Raw genomic sequence first — 18,712 nt, 5'->3', positions numbered from 1 at the left:
CACAGTACTGATGGACTGCCAGTCTTACCAGTTGGTGTTCTTCTACAGTCCTCTGCATTCTAACTGCTTACTATTCTTAGGAGGTCTGGATCTTGACTGGTATAAAATCTTTTTGGGTCTTTTCAGCACAAACTCTTTGTTTCATGTCTGTTAACAATCTGTTATTTTAATAATTGAGTTACTGTATGAAAATTATCTTGTTAAAGTGTATGCACAAGCTTTGGAGTTTGAATTGGTTTAAATCTTGTCTCTGCCACATCCTGGATGTATGGCTACTTTTTCTTTGCCTCGTTTTCTTTAATTTGTAAAATAAGTATAACAGTGCCTTTCTCCTAAGGTAATTGTGAGAATTACATGATTTGGTAATAACATGTGAAATAATTAGAATATTGCCTGGCACATAATGTTCAGTAATTGTAACCTGTTGTCACTAATGGTTATTGGTGATTAATTTATATCAATAATGTATTTGTTTAAGTGAAACACTAGTCAGTATGATACTAATTATAATTTTGTTGTTAGACTTTTTTTTTCCCTCTGAGAACTTTTCATTATATTTTACACCAGTTGCCCTTTAGTCTTTAGGCCTTCTTATAAATAAATATAATTATTTGTTGTACTAAATACTATTCCTACTATGATAAACCCTGTGTGCCAAGCACTACTCAAGACACTTCTACCTGTATTAACATTTCATGTTGTGGGAATTATAAATGGTTACTGTTAGTGCTGTTACTGTGAACTTTTAAATCAGTTGCTTTTTCAACCATGCAGTGCTGCCTTTACCATCATGGAAATATTAAAGGAGAGAGAAACATAAGAGCTGGTTAGTCTGTTAGAGGTCATCTACTATGTCCTTCTGGTTCAGGGAAATAAGGTAGTGCAGGAGAGTACCCTGTTTCTCTATGTGTTTCTCTTTGTGTTCTCTGTTATCAACCAGAGCCTTCTTGGGTACATTTTTCCTTTGTTGCTTCCCTCTGACTAATGAGGTGCTCTTTTCAAAAACCATCTTGAGATGTTGAGAGTTTGTTAGGGGAATGGTGCTACTTTCAGATAATTGATGTCTTTATCACTGTGTCTTATTGGTGGCTTTATCATCTGTGTTAGGAAATTATCGTCCTGTTAACAAAGGTTACTAGGAACACATCCTCTATAAAAACGTCAGGTTGCGGTGATACTGTTTGATTTGACTGAAGGAACTTTGGGGTGCCAGACCTTTGGGTATCCTTGACCCTGAAAGCCATGAGTGTTGTATGTGAACATTTTTGACTTGTCTCAAACTCCAGGAATTTTATATACACATTTAGACTGTGTGAACTTTATTATGTATGTAAGGGTAAATGAAATGATTTGTCAGAAATTTGGTTCATCCTGTTATATAATTTTGTGGCTTTTGCAAACCTATTACGGTGTATTTTTTTCTTTGAAATAAAATATAAACTATAAGAATGGTTTTTAAGCTTCTGTACTCTCTTTTAGGTGGTGTTAAAGATAATCAAACATTATCAAGAAGAAGGACAAGGAACTGAAGTAGTTCAAGGAGTGCTTTTGGGCCTGGTTGTAGAAGATCGGCTTGAAATTACCAACTGCTTTCCTTTCCCCCAGCATACAGAAGATGATGCTGACTTTGATGAAGGTAATGGTACTTATCTCAAATGTGTCTTTGCAGTGTGCACAAATGGTCATCAATAAGTTCTCACCATAACTTTGATTACTGGTTATTAGGAATCTCAGGCTAGCCTAGTTCATTTTATAGTTGAGTTTCTTGAAAAAATTACACAAATTCTCTAAAATAAGGGTTATATCAAAAAAATTCATTAGTTTGGCCTTTACTTTTTTGGAATCAATGATTTTGATTTCAGTAATTTGGATAGCAGCTATGCTAATGTTAATTTTTCCATTATGAAATCAGCTTGCCAAATACGTTGTAAAGGATGGCGATCGTCCTGTCCGACATCCATTTCCTTCTGTAGTATTTTGACTTAATGTTTAAGAAGAGATGAGTTGAGGTAACTGCTTCAGAAAAAAGATACGTCTTAAGCATTTCAGGGGCTTTTATTTTTTAATTATAATTGTTTTGTTAGCAAAGGCCATTAGTAGTGAAAAACTCTCACCAAAGGCCAAAGTCGGTATCCTAAAAGAGTTAAAGAAAAAAAAATCTAATTGAAGATAACTTCTTGCTTGTCTGAATTCTCAGGGACCATTTTCTATGTAACATTTATTTTTTTACTGTGGCAAAACTGTAAAACAAATTTTTTTTAGTATACATTAAAGTAATGCAGATTGTTGTACAACAGATCTCCAGAACTTTTTCATCTTGCAAAAATAAACTCAGCTAAAAAGGAATTGACCTATTCCTCCCCTCTCCTCCGCTCTCCTCCCCTCATCTCCCCTCATCTCCCCTCACCTCCCCTCCCCTTCCCTCCCTTCCCCTCCCCTTCCCTCCCCTCTTCCTCCAGACTCTGGCAGCCACCATTCTACTTTCTGTTTCTAAGAGTTTGATTGCTTGTTGGCTATTTGTGTGTCTTCTTTGGAGAAATGTCTATTCAAATCCTTAGCACATTTTTTTAGGATTTGTTGTTGTTGAGTTGGAGTTCTTTATATATTCTAGATATTAATCCCTTATCATATGTATATATGGTTTGCAAATATTTTATCCTATTCTGTAGGTTGCTTTTTCACTCTGTTAATTTCTTTGCTACACAGAAACTTTTTAATTTGATCTAATTCAACTTGGCTATTTTTGCTTTTGTTGACTTTGCTTTTGTCATAATATCCAAGAAATCCTTGCCAAGATGAGTGGTTTGAAGCTTCTTCCCTGTATTTTTTTCTAGGATTTAGTACCAGTGACATGCTGCCTTGAAAACTTTTGCTTTATAGTATGTTTTGAAGTCAAGAAGTATGAGGACTGCAGCTTTGTTTTTCTTTCTCAATATTATTTTGTCTATTTAGGGTCCTTTGATTTATCCATATGAATTTTAGAATTTTTTTTCTATTTCCACAAAAAAATGCTATTGGAATTTGGTAGGGATTTCATTAAATCTGTACATTGCTTTAGGTTGTAGGGACACTTTTATAATATTAATTTCCACTCCATGAACCCAGAATGTCTCTCCATTTATTTGTGTCATCTTTACTTTCTTCTACCAGTATTTTGTAGTTTTTGGTTTACCAGTGTTTCCTGTATTCCTGTTTTATTTGTTTTGATGCTACTGTACATGAGATCATTTTAATTTCCTTTTGTCATCATTTTTTTTATATAACTTTAACTGATCACTTTTAATGTGGATAAAATGTTAACTTACCTCATTTGACTTCCAGTCCTCATAGTACCTTGACCATAAAATAGACACCAAGTATACTCTTGCTAAGGTTAGCATCTTGATACTGCAGTTTGGTCTACAGAAGTCATTTTTCATTTAAGTAATACTTCTAAAAACCAACTAAGGCTATTTTATTCTAGGCACTTGAGTACTTGCATTTTTAAAAACTTTTGTGCAGTGTACATTTTTTTTTTTTAAACTGGCCAGGTTCTCTCCCTGTTACATGTGAACTACTGTAATATTTCATCTGAACTACTGTAATACAGGATTAAGGTTGGGATTTCTCTGTAGTCCATTCTGGCACTATTAAGATATTCTTAATAAGTTCTTCTATTCACCAGCATATCTAGAAATGCTTAATTACATTTCAGTAATAATTATCTTAGAGCTGGAGGACAAGGCATTATTAACACAGTTTCTTTGGTTTACAAGGAGCCTGAGAGGTTTACTTGAGGTGACTTAGTCAGTGACTAGGGAAGTGGTACAGTTGAAAGTGGCAATAGAGACTGAACAGTTTCTATTGTTAACACAGTGTTCTCAAGTAATTAATTTTGTTTTATAAAAATTCTCAATTTAGAATACGAGCAAGAAATAACGTTTAGTACAGTTATGGTAGGTGATCAAAGCATAACGTATTACTAATTTTAGGTCTTCAAAGCATAATGTATTACTAATTTTAGGTCTTGGTCATTGGAAGCTAACTTCTCTTATGAGCTTGAGCTAGTTGATCAATATGCTGTTTCATTAACATGTACTTTAAGAAGCTCATTAAAAAACATTTTAACATTGAGGTAAGGCAAAACCTTGTTTAACATTAAATAACAAAAGAATCATTGGGCATTGTATCCTGTATACTGTATGTACATTGCCTGTAATCAGTTGTTACTCTCTACAGTTAAAGGTTTATCAGTCCCATTTGCCAGATTAGGAAACTGGTGCTTAGTAATACAGATAACTTGTCCAAAATAATTTAATTGGGAATTGGTAGAGCAGGGATTGAAATTTGTGGCTGCTTAGTTCATAATCCCCCAGTTTTTCCCTTACATGGTGTTGATTTTAGACGTTAGTGAAGCTATCTATTAAAGAGTGTTGAGTGTAGAGCCATCATTATTTTGAAACAGAGATCTACTTTTTGAGTAAAATAACTAAATTTGTTTTTCTTGGTTTATCTTTAGAAGCCAGTTAAGTAGGATTTGCTATTTTTCTTATACATGTGGATACAATGTCATGTATTTCTTCATAGCCTTGTGTAGTAGTCTTGAATTTTAGGTTCCCTTAATCCATTTATTTTTCTGAACAGGCATTAGTATGTAGTCACCATTGGGTTTTTATCAAACCTAGATAAAAACTGGAGCTAAATTTTCCCATTATATGGGTATATCTTAGAAGAGTCTTGCATATAATTGTATTAAATCATTCTAAAGGCCCATTGTTTTGCTTACTGTTTCTGTTATTTTATGCCTGCTAGTATGAAAACTAGTAATGAAAACTAGTATTCATTCAGGGAAGGATCTTTTCTTCTGCTTTCCACCTTTTAAAAGGAAGTAAAATACTCATCAAATATTTCATAATTTTTGTGATTACATATTTTGAGCTGCTTCGATTTTTTGTTTCTGTTTTTCCTTTTGTTTTTGTTTTGGTGCTTCAGTTAAAGTAGAGATTTTTAGTCTGTGGTCTAAGAATGAAATCTTTCAAATTAAGGTTTGGTAAACTATAATCTGTGGGCCTGGTTTTATACCTAAAGCTTTAATGTTTAACACTGTTGTACTCATTTATGTATTTTCTGTGGCTGTGTTCCTGCTGCCATGGCATAGTTGAGTAGTTATGACAGAGACTGACTGCATGGGCACTAAACTTTAATTTTTTTTTTCCACTGGCCTTTTAAGAAAGTTTGGCCACCCCTTTTATACTAAAACTTTTTCTTTGTGTTATTTTCCATCTCTCATAAGTTTGAAGAATAAAGTGATAGTTCTCTCTTTCCATCATAAATTGATGACTTTGTGTATGTTGTGTTGTTTATTTCTTCTAGATGTTTCCCTTACCACTGACTTTGAGTCCAGAATGTATTGTGGACACTGTTATGAAAATGCTGACATTATTGTTTGTTTCACTGGTGTATCTCGAAAGTATCAGAATAGGTAGTTTTTGCTTTAATTTTAATGCATTTTTCCTTAAAAAAAACCTACATATTGAACTGTTGATATTTAAGGGAACTGTCTGTAGATAATAGTGAAGAAAGTCATTTAATTCATGGTTGCACACTTGTGAGCAGGTACGGGTTTTCTCTGCCATCCAAAAGTAGAGTGTCCCTGTGAAACTGCCTACGTTGAAATAGGATAAAGAAGCAGTTACCATTAATTCATGTGGAAAAATTTTTGAGTGCTCTCAGACCCAAAAATGACTTTCTCAGGCCTTTCTGTTACCTTAGAACACATCTTGCACAAAATATGAGCAAGTTACCTCACTTGTTTTGGGTGCACAAAAGTAAATTGGTTGGTATACAGTGTAGATGCCCACAGACATAGTTCAAAGCTGTGGCAGCTTGATGCTGAGATGCCCAGTTAGTTCCTGGGGAAGGAGGTTGGCAGGGCCATTTTTGCTCTTGGGGTGTGTGCTGCCCCTGTGCTCACCACAAAGCAAATGCTGAGTATATTTTCCGCTTTTTGCCTTTTTCTTAAAAGCAAAATTTCTCTTTGGATTTCTTTCAGTTAGTGAAAACAGGTGCAAATGTAGGTCTTCTGTAGAAGCAGAGTGGTGTAATACAAACTTTTGAAAAGCAGGTGATACCTGTATTGTGGAAAGGTAAGGATATGAGGCCAAAAAATTTGGGTAGGAATCTCAGCTCTATAGTTAAGATCTGTGTTGCACTGAATGACAATCACTTTTGAACTAGGTTTTTGTGACTTGTAATATCTTCCATTTAGCACATACTAATTGCTCACTTACTGAGTATTAGACCCATAGATGAAAATTTTCTCATGAGATTAACTTTTTGGGTTGTGCTCCTTGGCTTATGTTACAATAGGGTGATTCAAAAACCAAGAGAATTTGTGGCATGAAGGTTTTCTATTTTGTTTTTCTCTCTGAATTTCTCTCCAAATGTTTTTGCGTATGTGAGAACTCTACTTTGAGTGGTTTAAATCTTGATACATTTTTATATTACAGAATTTAGTTGAAAGTGAGATAACTTGCTCGTATTAGGGAATATATGCTTTTAAAAAAGTGACTAGAAAAACTCATATTAAAATTCCCATTAGGGGGCACTATTAGCAAGCTTAGTAGAACTGGAGACTAATTTATTTTCTCAGACATGTAATCCGAGGCTTGCTGAAAAGGAAAAATATTTTCATCTGATAAGACTCAGATACTGTTTTACACAACTGAATTCCTTAAATGTATTATAAAGGGCACTGAATTAAACATAGATCTAATAACTCACTTTGTTTTTCAGCAGACTAAATCGATTTAATATTGCAGGTGATAGAAGAAACTTTATTCTGCATTAGATCCAAATCCATAATTTTCATATTTGAGTGGACAGATTTTTTATTTTGCTCTCTTCAAGTCAGTCAAAAGGTTGTTCCTTGGCCTTAAAATAAGTTTCCTTCAAAAATGAAGAATGTACACTGTACTATACTACTAAAATGCAGTTAGGGGAAGGAAGTGATGCCAAACTTAGTATTAACATGTGCAGCCTGTGCAATTACTGAAGTAATCCCACACATTGAATTGATAGATACATACACGTAGCTTTTAGCTTTTTCGTTCATTGCTGGTACTTGAAAATTATTTCCTTTTTTATTGCTCAAGTTCAGTGTGAGAGCAAGAAATACCATTCTACACTAATATACTCAGTTATTCTGTTATTCTTAAGTTTCCAAAAGAAAAGCAGTGTTGTAGGGTCTCCAACAGACTTCTCAAAAGCTAAAATACTAATTGGTAAAAATGTAATTAAAATAAAATGTATTCAGAGTAGTTTTCACAGCATAGGTGTTATTTTTGTATCACTGGGTTCAGAGAGAGTAGGATCATATAGTTACATTGTTTGCAATTCCTTCTACATCAGTAAGCCATATTTTACATTGGGGAAAATCTTTCCTAAGTACTTGCTACCTGAAGTGTGACCTTCCCTCTCTTTCTTAATTTGCCTGCAGTCCACACCCAGTGGACACCGCTTGAAACCTAGCTGATGATTACTGTTTCAGCTTTGAATCACTTTTGAGTTCAGGGAAGAGTTGAGTCAGGATAGAGAAAGCTTTTCATTTTTTTTTTAAAGACAAATGGGGACATTTTGTGAAAAGACATGACAGTTACTTATTTTGTATTTTCTTCTATCTGAATAATCAGTGATCATTGTGATCTTTTTGAGATTTATTTTTTTGAAAGTGCTGTTTATTTCATTTTTTTAGAAGAGCTTTTTCTTGATAAAAATATTGGAAATACATATAGACAATTTTGGACTGTGCTTCAAAACTTACTGGAAAAGTAAAGCATGTTTACTTTGTGACCTCAAATCATCAAGTGGAGGTATGATAAAATGTTTCAGTTATCTCCAAAAAAAAAATTCATTTCAGCATTTAACCATCAAGTTACACTGAGTGGTTTGTAAAAAAGGCACAAAGATGCAAAATCTTGGGTACTGCTTTCAAATATTTTAAATGGGAGAAACAAATGTATGTGCAAAGAATTGTGAAACAGAATTTTTAAGGAAGCTGTGTCTTGTGACTTTGTTCCAATTCTCATATCTGAACCCTCATAACACAAGCACCTCTAAAAATAAATAGTATGCTTATTTAACATATATATTCAACTTGTTTAGAGGTACTTATGTTCCTTGACAATATTTTTCAGATTTTGTTGCTGATTTTGTATCCAGGTAGAGAAGTTGTTTTTGATGTCTAGGCTGTTTTTGATACATGAACAGACTCCTGACAGTAATTTAGTGCCATGTTTATGTACACTTAGAACTAATGCTGCACTTATTAGGTCTATTTAAAATATTTAAGAAATATTTAAGGAAGATACTTAATAAATTTTAAATATTTAGTAAAAGATTTCATGTATATTTCATTTTAAGTGAAACATTGTGTAGGCATGTAACTAGAGAGAGATCTGTATGCTGAATTATGATATAGGTCTCCTGGGTACTATATTCATAGTAGTAGTTTGAAAATGTTAAACCGTTCACATTTAATGATTTATTGCTGAATATTCAGGGCAGTGAACTTCAGAAAATTGCTTGCTTAAATTATTTTGATCATTTAGAAAGCCTATGGTTGTGATTTGTAACTACTTAAAAACTTTAAACCTTGTATGTTTCATTTTTGGTTTATTAAGGTGAGTAGAATGAGAAGCCGAATCCAGATACGAAGCGTCAATCCCAGTATTTTATACCTGTTTTGTTCTTTCGTTTGGGTGTCTGGAGAGATTAAATACAAGAGTAGGAGCAAAGTCTTGCTTTATTTTAAAAGCTTGGAAAATATTTCTGTGTTTACTTCATGTTTCAAAATTTAGTTTTTTTTGTTTTTCTTTTTAAATGAGTTTAGCAACTCCTGTGCATGGAAGGAAATGTATAGAAAATGTGCATGTATATAAAATTTAGTTAATGTAAAAGATTTTTCTGCCCAAAGAAATTAAACTGCTTTACACTATAGCCTTCCTTGGTCCCTAAAGTTTAAGTGCTATGGTTTGGAAAGAAGCCAAGTAAAACCTGTTCAAATTTTCTGTAGACTTAACGTAATACTTTAAGATTTGAAAATTACAGGTGGATACAGTACTTAAATAGTATTTAAATTCCTAAGTTCCCAAGTCTAAAAATATAATCCTTAAATTACTGTTCCCAGTGGTTCAAATTTTAATTAAATAAAAATTATCTTTCTTTTGAACCACAAAACTTTAGGTATAGATATTTAAATGTATTACTAACTTTAAGGTAATAACCATTAAAAAAAAAACTGAATGCATTCTAATTAAAATGTCAAAAAGCCACAGTTACAGTGTGTAACCAAAGATCCTTGCTATTTCTGTTTTTCCAAATACTGTCCTAACCAATACAGTTCACGCTTGCTTCCTATCTTGCACAGGAGAAGTGCTACCCAGCCTCCCTCCCCAATTAAATGTTACCTGATCTGTAAGTTTTATAGATGGGTAGATTAATTGTAATTAGATTTGGTTTTGGTGCTAATGCTGAGTTTTCTAAGCTGCCCTTGATATTAAGAGTGGTATTTTAGTCATGCCAGTGAAGTGTTCTGCTTGTTTTATATTCATCTCATGTGGTGAAATTTTCATAGCTCTTGAAACTTTTATCTGTTTGAGATTACTCTTCATGGTTTACCGCTTACCAGTTTTTGAGTGGTATTTTCATTCCTTTAGCCCTTTCCCACCATGAAGACTGATTTGTTGCTTTTTTTATTAGTCATTTTTACTGAGTACATTTTAGGTGCTTTTTGATATTTGAAAACAAAGGCAGTATTTATTTTGACTCAAGTAACAATATAATGGTGTAGGTTTATATATAGTGTAACATTGTTTCTCCCCTCTCCCCCCATACACATTCACCCTTTCTGTTCTCTCATGTTTAGTTTGCAGTCATTTTAATATACAGACAGCTTTTCTTCTCTGGTTGATTGGTGGATCACAAAATTATTCCAGTGGCCTTTGCAGAAATGTACCTGTTTTATTTATGTTTTGTAGAATTGGATAGGTGATGACCTTGTAGAGACATTTCTTGGTGGCAGGCTAATGACCCCACAAGCAGCCACAGTGGCTGTAGGATTCCGGCAGCGGAGTCCTAGGTGGGGCTCACTGGACTTGTGGCTTGCCGCTTGGTAATGGTCCTCAGGCAGCGATGGCAGCAGGGGCTGCTCCCGCTCCGCAAATACCAGTGCCCTCAACCATGGTAGCTTCCAGGCGCAGCTGCTCTCACTTTACGTTCTTCCTTGCTTTTCTTTCGTTATTCCTTTGTTAGTTTATTCATCAAGTCAGTATTTCAGTGGGAAGTATAAGCCAGGCACTTCCACTGCCATTATATACCTGTATCCCTGCTAAGTATATTTTCTGAAATGTTTGTTCTTTAAAGAACTTAGCAGTATATTTGACTTGAAGCGTGGGAAGATCTGTTAGCACATTATGTTAGTGAAATCACATTATTGGAATAAAATGAGGATTGTGTTGCTATTCAGTTGAAAGTGTCCAGAAAATACTTTTATGTAGTTAGAGAATGACTTGCCTTTACAAATATATATCTACAATTCTATACAATCTCCAACTCTGCAATACAAAGTGATTCCATTGCTTTGTAAAATAATTTGTTCCTAAAATTTTATATATTTATCATCCGGTTTTGATTTTCATATCAGAACTACTTTATTTTTACTTTTGATACCACTTGGTAGAGACTCTGAAAACTTTAAATAGAAGTTTCTCTGTCAGTAATTTAATCTGCAAATAAATGTACTCTCTTTAAAAAGTCTATTACCAAGGCTCTTTTGGTAATGTGAATTGTTTCTCCTTAATTTAAAGTTTTCTTCTCCTCTCCTCCTACCACTCCCATTACTACTCCCACCTTGAAAACAGATAACACAAAACATTAAAAAGATTCAGTACTGGGAGAGAGTGAAGGGTTGTATGAAGACTGGTAATATAATATCTGGATCGGTAGTAGCCATTTTCTCTGGTGATAAAATGAGGAATTGAATGGCATAGACATAATGTGAGTATTAAGATCACTATGAGCCATAATTTGGGTTACTTCCCTGCTCCTTTGAGTTATTTGACATGACTAACAGTGAGACTCTGATGTTTTGTCAGAATCTAGATTTGTATTTCTTTCCAAATTGTTTTCTCATCCTGTGGACAGCCAGTTAAAAAAATAATAGAAGCCAATTCCACATATATAAAAATGATGTTAACTTCATCACATTATTATATATACCATTGTAGCATAGTTGAGAAAATTCCTAAAATCAATCATATACAGATCTTGCAAACTTTCTGAAAGGCATAAAAGGAAGGAAATTTAGACAGAGTTTTGGCTAGCATTCTGGCAAGTTCTGGCTTACTCCAACCTGTTTTCACATTTGAAGAGTGGATCACATTAGGAACTTTGATCATTGTTTTAGCAGTTGGGAAACTGAGGCCCAGAGAGGCCCAAATTCAAAATTAGTGGTAAATCAGAACTAGAAACCCAGGCATGCCCATATAATAGGTAATCCACCACTATTTAGAAGGGTTGTCAGTAATCCCAGTATTTTGTTAAAACCAGTGTAAGTGATATAGATGCCTACAATTGTGACTTGTAGTCATGATGTATTTGCTTAAAAGGTTCCTTGCTTGGCATTGTCGTTTTCTATCAGCACAGCTGGGATCAAACAGTTGAATTTAACACTAGACTTCAGAACTTGCCTGTTCGTGTGAGTATACTAGTTGTTAAATAAAAATAAAAGGCAGTTCTAACCTTCAGGTCAACAGAATACATAAGACAGCTCAGACACTCTAAACCCATTTAAATGCTCAAAGTTGGCACTTTCAGTTTTTTGCTACGTGGAATGGAGAGACTAATTGAAAGTATAGACTTATTTAGGTAGGTTAAAGGTGAACGTACATCCTTATTAAATGCCACCGAATGCAGTTATGAACAATAGTTTGAGTAGATGGTTTAATTTTACTTTGGATATCAGTGTCTGATGAATGACAAAGGAAGACTTTATAGAATACATTGCTTTGAAGATGACTTGCACAGACAATAGTGATAAAGCCTGTCATATGAATTTCCTTCTTTACTGAGTACAGAGTATGATAAGTGGTATGTTGTACAATGCTTCCAATCTGCTGTGACTGCCATCTGTGCAAGCAGAATGAAAAAGAAGAAAGCCTAGAAAGGAAATGTATCTGTTAGTTGTAAGGAATCTGTGTGAACGCTGGGTGCCACTCATGAAACACTGAGCAGTTAGTAATTTCCCTTTGTAACCTATATAACTAGCTGTCCATAAACTGGAGGTGTGCAAAACATTCAACTCTTACAACTGACCTTTTCGGGTTCTTCATACCAATGATTGAGACCAACTAGGAATCCAGGGACAATAACCACGACCATGCTACCCTTTTCTCATTTTTCTCTATTTTTTGATATGATCTTTTTGCTGCTTCAGTGTTTGGCACCATTGCTGAGGTAGATTTAATACTGCTAGCATTTTTACTTTCCTAAATGGAAACTTTTTTCTATTACAAAATTTTTCAAAGGATGCCTTAAAACAAGTTTTCCTGAGAAACGCTTAAGTACTTTTAAATAAGACCTGTAGATGGGAAAATTCCTTTGAAATCTTACAAGTTGTAACCACTAGGGAGCCATATGAATGATGGAGAAGTTGTGTATGGGTAAGAGCAATTGACTGGCAGAATCTCACCTGTATACCTTTGTCAGCTGATAAAACTCTTAATTTGAATCTGAGGTTTATAACTTGTAAAACAGTTCTTTTTGTGTGCATATGGTTACCTTCTTGATGTAAACATATGATCTCTTACAAAACTTTGTTAACCATGAGTCATCTGGTATCTTCTTAGGAATTAACATAGCCTTATATAGATGACTAATAATACAAAGCCACTGTGGTTTCTGTGGTTTTACCAACCGTGGCTCCAGTTCTAAAACATTTAAAATGAGACCCACTCTCTCTTTTTAAATTTTTTGGAAAAAGAGTTGTCTTATCAGAAAACTGCAGTAACTTAAGCAGATCCATAACTGGGGGGAATTAATAACAGAAAGTTTTTGTTGACACCAGGAAGTAGATTAAATAGTGCACTTGTGGTAATGAGTACCATATATGATAAGTCCGAGCCACCTGGGTTTTATTAGGCTGCTTGATGCTTTGATCACAATATTATTTCAAGGCTTGTCTGTTTAAATTGCTAAGGTTTCTTGTCATCTTTGTGATTTAGACCATAATTTCTTTCACTGTGAAGAGATTTTTTAATAGAAAGGCTCTGGCCAAGCTAAAATCCTAGGGAGGTGCAAGTTCAGAAGCTGAATGAGCCACAGAATGAGAAAACCTGTTCAACAGAAAATTAAGAGATTGAAAACACAGCAGTTGAATATCAAGTTCATCTGACCTTGCTTCTCTTTAGTTTTTTGCTTGGATCATAATTACACTTTTGTTTATCATATGGTGGTAGAGTACTATAAGGATGTTCGGTATAATCCAATTAATTATTGTTTGATATAAATACAAGCATTTAAAATCTGTATTTCACATTTTGAGACTGTAGTACTGGTCTGGGTTTTCCTTCAGCTGGTATTAAGTGGTTTATGATGAACATCTTTGAGAATTTACAGAAAGATTTTTAACTACTTCACCCATAATGAATGAATTATACTAATCACAGAATTTAGTTTGTTTGCTAAATTGTCTAGCTTTGTCTTTGAACTTGAAATTTTAAACTAGTTAGCCTAATATAGATGAGTGAAATTTTTAGTCATCAAATTCAACAGACTTCCTTCCATTTTTTTTCTTTAGTATAAAAATAATCTTTCACAGGTATTTAATAGTATCTTTGTTATATATTTAAGCAAATGTTTTAGTTTGGGAAGATATTCACTTGACTAGTAAGGGGGGACAGGGAAGATTTAGTGATTTAAGATATTGTTGTTCTTGACATAACATGTAATAATCATTAAGTGCCATTTTGAAAATTTACTTGTAAAATGCTTTGTACATTTATTCATGCGCTCATTAATCGTCACTGTTTTGATTTTTGAGTACTCTTACAACTGTTGTAATTTGGCTTGAAGTATCCACCTCCCAGTGTAACTTTTAAGCCTGGTTTAGAGCACTTAAGAATGTAATGGTCTTGTTTTAATATATCTGATTTGCCCTTGGCAGTGAAAGGAGTATATGGAAGTTACAGTCTGAACAGAGTTTTGTTTTCCCTGATAAGACAGGAGAAAAGTATTGAAAATAGGAGTAGATTTGAGCGTTGGAAGGATTGCTTACCAACAGACATTCTTATTTTTGGAAAATAGTGAAGTACTTTAAGTTTTAGAGATATGTGACCCATTGATTCAGGAAAGATGAACTCACATAAGGCAGAGGTATAGATTTAGGAACAAGCATGTGATAGAAGCATAGGAAAATGAAAAGATCTGTTAATTAGAGCAAAGACTTAGTTCAGGGGAATAGTCTGAAACAATAATAGGGTCAAATTATGGAAGACTTTGAATGCTTGAAAAAGAACCTTAGATTTGAAGCAGTTGTGAGTCATTCTAGGTTCCCTGGAGAGGTGTTATAGTATAAAATCTATTATTTTGTGGCCAGAAGCAGGAAAAACAGACATAATGAGGGTTTGAAAAATGAAATATGGGCAGTAGCAATGAGAATGAAAAGGTGAATAGTTAGATGGAACAAATGGCAAAAGGTTGAGTTTCAAGACTATAAACAGATTTTGAGGGTTTGACTTCATGTATCAAATAACTTTAATATCTGACATATTCTAGAATAACTTAATTCCTGTTTGTCATCTCCTTCCCTTTTGAGTAGTTTGTAAAAAAAACACCTGTTCTGTGGTAATGGCATGTATGACAGAGCAGATGGATACAATAAATGTAAGCTGTTGATAACCAGTAGGGGGATTCCTGCACTTAAAACAATACCAGCTCTACTAAAATGTTAAATATTTTAAGATTTTTCAATTTAGGGAGCTGCTTGGCCCATTTTGAGAGAATATGCATTCTTTGAAATAGTCAGTATGATATATATGTGAACTGATATTTTTTGGGCTGTCTTAAGAGAGAGGATTAATCTTTATTTCCAAGCCCTAAGCACAGAACTAAGGTCTACTAAAAATAGAAATAAGGTGAAGTATATCTGCTTCACTGTTCTATCAGAATAGTCCATTCATGGGATGGGATTCCTTACTTGGACTGTTGTGCCCTGTCTTGATAGTTTTTGCAGCTTGCTGGATTCATTATTCATTTAACAGATACTTACTGAGTGCCAACTATCTCTGAAACTTTGCCAGATATTGAGGGATAACATCATGAACCAGTGGAGGAGAGACATTGAACAGTTAACCAAATAATTACAAGTTGTGCTATTTACTGTGCAGGAAACAAATGGATACTTTAATGGGTGGTCCCCCACCTTAAACAGAATCTTGGGTATGGAGGCATATTCAGCTGAAAGATTAAGTGTATCCAGTTGAGGTGAAGGATAAGAAGGAACTAGCTGTGTGTAGGGCCAGGAGTAGAGAAAAACCAAGTGCGGGGGGCCACTCTGAGGTGGAAATGTTTGCCTTTCTTTAGCAGCTGTCAGAAAGCTAGCTTGAGTAAATCCTGCTGAATGAGAAACAAGGTACTGTGTCGTTCAGAGCCTTACAGGAGTTTGTATTGTTTGTATTCATTAAGCAGCAAGAGGCTACTGAACTGAAGGGTTTTAAGTTATATGTAATAATCTAGTTGAATCCATGACTATCACGTTTTTTTAAAATTCTTTGACATACTCAGGACTTGTTTTATTTGAAATATTTATGGAAACTAAGCTTGGTGATTGGGTTCATTGGTGGCAGTGTTTATTCCAGGAATATTTACCCATGACTATTAGGTAACCTTGCATAAACAAGTTTGTCTAGAGTCTTTATTTTTTATTAAATTTTAAAATTTTGGAATAATTCTAGATGAACTAAAAAGGTGTTAAGTTGTCATGTTTCAGTCTCTTCTGAGAAAATCATTTCTCAGTCCTCATTTTTCATGATCTGGGTAGTTTTGAGGAGTATTGGTTAAGTGTTTGTAAAGTCCCTCAGTTTGAGTTCGTCAGATATTTTTTCATGATTAAACTGGAATTACAGGTTTTGAAGGAAAAACCCATAGCAGTGAAGTGCCCTTCTCATTACCTTCTGTTAGCGGGTAGAATGATGCCACATGACCTCACTGGCATTTGGGTAAGGTGGTGTTTGATCATCTTGTTGCATTATCACACTATTTTGGAAATCTTAATAATTTAAGGTAATATTAGGATATGAATGGTTTGGTTGAGAAATTAGAGTTTCTCTCTTGGAAGAAACAGCTTGAGTAATTTTTCTCCTTATACTGTTCATTCCTAATAGTTTAATATCTAAGATTGGTAAATGTTGCATATTATACACCTTAATATATAACTTTTCACATAGATACAATAAATATTTTTGCTTATGACACGATTTTGGACATATTGGGTATCTAAATTTATACAAGTAAATTAGGATCCATCTCTGATAGAATATGATTAGATGCTGGAGAAATATTCAATAACAGCAATAAATATCTCCCACATGATGCTGCACAGTATTATTAGTATTTTCATTCCACTGCAAAGTGCCTTTTGTATAAAGGAACTCAGGACTTTCACATTTAGGGTAAGTACAACTTTGACTACCATCATAGAGTATACCACCAATGTGAGAGTTACGTGTTAGCCTCCAACCTATGAAGTTATTAAAGAGATGAAGAAAAAAATGCCTGAAATAATTTGCTCAAAGTGGCCTTAAATGGCTTCTCTATTATCTCTTGGATGTTTGAAACATTTCAGCTTATAAATTATTAAAGTTAAAAAAATCAGCAAAGGATATATTGAAGTTTTAGGAACATTCCTATGAGCTCCCTTTTGTGCAGTCCTTCTTAAACTTTTGATTTTTGACTCCAGGGAGCTCTTCATATTTGTTGACAATAAGAGTAATCTTACTCTTCTGTGTGTGGAATAAAACAGTAACTGTATGTCCAGATTTTACTATGTATTAATAAAGTAGATATTTTTACTAGCTATTAGTAAGAACATAGCAGTAAGAAATGTTCTTTCTCTTCTATCTTTTTAATTGGGAATGATCATTAAAAAGAAAAAGCCTTGAACATTAGCAATGGGAGACAGTTATCTTTGAATGTTGTCATTATCATCACCACCACCACCATTATTGTAGTGGTATCGATAACATGACAGCCACGGTTGTAATTGGTAACATTTATTGAGCACTTCTCATTGCCAAACATTGTTTTAAACATTTGCCATGCATTCATTTGATCCCAGTGGTTACTTCATGAAGTAAGTACTGTTCTGTTCCCAGGCAGTGTGTGGTTAGGCCAAATGGCTGGTAAAGGAGGTGATCTCAGAAGAGGAAGTTACTTCAACACTAGGTTGAACTAGGGGGATTTGAGCTGGATCTTGAAGATAAATGGTTCCTGCTTCTCTCTTGGCACTACTCCCTCTCCACCCCACCCATTATGCCAGCTGTGCTAAACCACTTGTTTTCCACCCAAACCAAAATCTGTTTCGTTCCTGGAGAGTAGATTACCTGTTCTCTCTGTCCCCTTCCCTACTCCAGCTGATACACTCCTCATATTTTAGGATTCAATTTAGACGTTATCCGCAGACTCCACATATATATTCCTGAGGCTGGCCTTGGCTGCATGCTGTCATAGGTGTTATGTTTATTCCATGATGGTACTTATCAGACTATATGTATTTAAACTTATTTATTTGAAATAATTTTAGATTTACAGAAGTTGCACAGAGTTCTTGTATATACTTCACTCAGCTTCCCCTAATATTATTCTTATGCAACCACGATGTACTTGCTGAAACTAAATTGGTACAATACCATTAACAAAACTGCAAGTTTTGTTTCTCCAGTTTTCCCACTCAGGTTCTTTTTTTTTCCCAGGATCCAAACCAGGATACCATGTTGCATTTAGTTGTCATGTTGCTTTAGTGTACTCCTGTCTGTGTCTTCTCCTTGTTTTTCCTGACCTTACCACTTTTGAAAAGATCTCTTAGCTCTTTAGTCCATTCTCTCTCAATTTGTGTTTGTCTAATGTTTTCTCGTGATCAGACTGAAGTTACAGATTTTGGGGAAGAATACGAGTAAAGTACTCTTCTCATAATATCATATCAAGGTATACTTCTACTCATATGTCTTAGTACTATGATGTTAACTGTGGTCATTTGATTTAGAGCATAACTGCTAGGTTTCTTCATTGAATAGTTACTATTTTTCCCTATAAGTAACTCACCAAGTCCAATCCATACTCAAGAGGAGGGGAACTAAGTTCTACCTCTTGGTGAGAAGAATGTCAAAGAATTTCTGGAGATGTGTGAAAAACACCCCAGTAATTAATAAATATTATGAGGACTACTATATTCTATCTTATCTTTTCAATTATTATTATCATATTATTGTCACTTATGAGACTGGATGTTCATTGGTCTCAAGGGCTAAGACTGACTTCATTGTTTCCCCTGTATATAGAAAGTAACATATGGTAAATGCTTAGTAAAAAATTTATTGAAAGGAACCGAAAAAAGGGAGTTTGAGAATTGCATATAAAACTAAAGTAGTTAAACTTGATCCTATAGGTAATGAAACAGTAT

General features: G+C 34.3%; 1 protein-coding gene across 1 annotated transcript in view; it reads left to right on the top strand.

The window, feature by feature from the left end:
- Window positions 1-18,712, top strand: part of EIF3H (eukaryotic translation initiation factor 3 subunit H) — a 101,503-nt gene that overhangs the window by 17,175 nt on the left and 65,616 nt on the right. Inside the window, exon 2 of the mRNA XM_037010912.2 lies at window positions 1,480-1,636. Coding sequence (XP_036866807.1) covers window positions 1,480-1,636 — 157 coding nt within the window. The remainder of the gene's footprint in view (window positions 1-1,479; window positions 1,637-18,712) is intronic.

Source organism: Manis javanica, chromosome 2 (genome assembly GCF_040802235.1).
Source record: "Manis javanica isolate MJ-LG chromosome 2, MJ_LKY, whole genome shotgun sequence".
Classification (NCBI taxonomy): domain Eukaryota; kingdom Metazoa; phylum Chordata; class Mammalia; order Pholidota; family Manidae; genus Manis; species Manis javanica.
The sequence above is the reverse complement of the archived record's forward strand: the minus strand, read 5'-3'. Positions and strand labels throughout refer to the sequence as shown.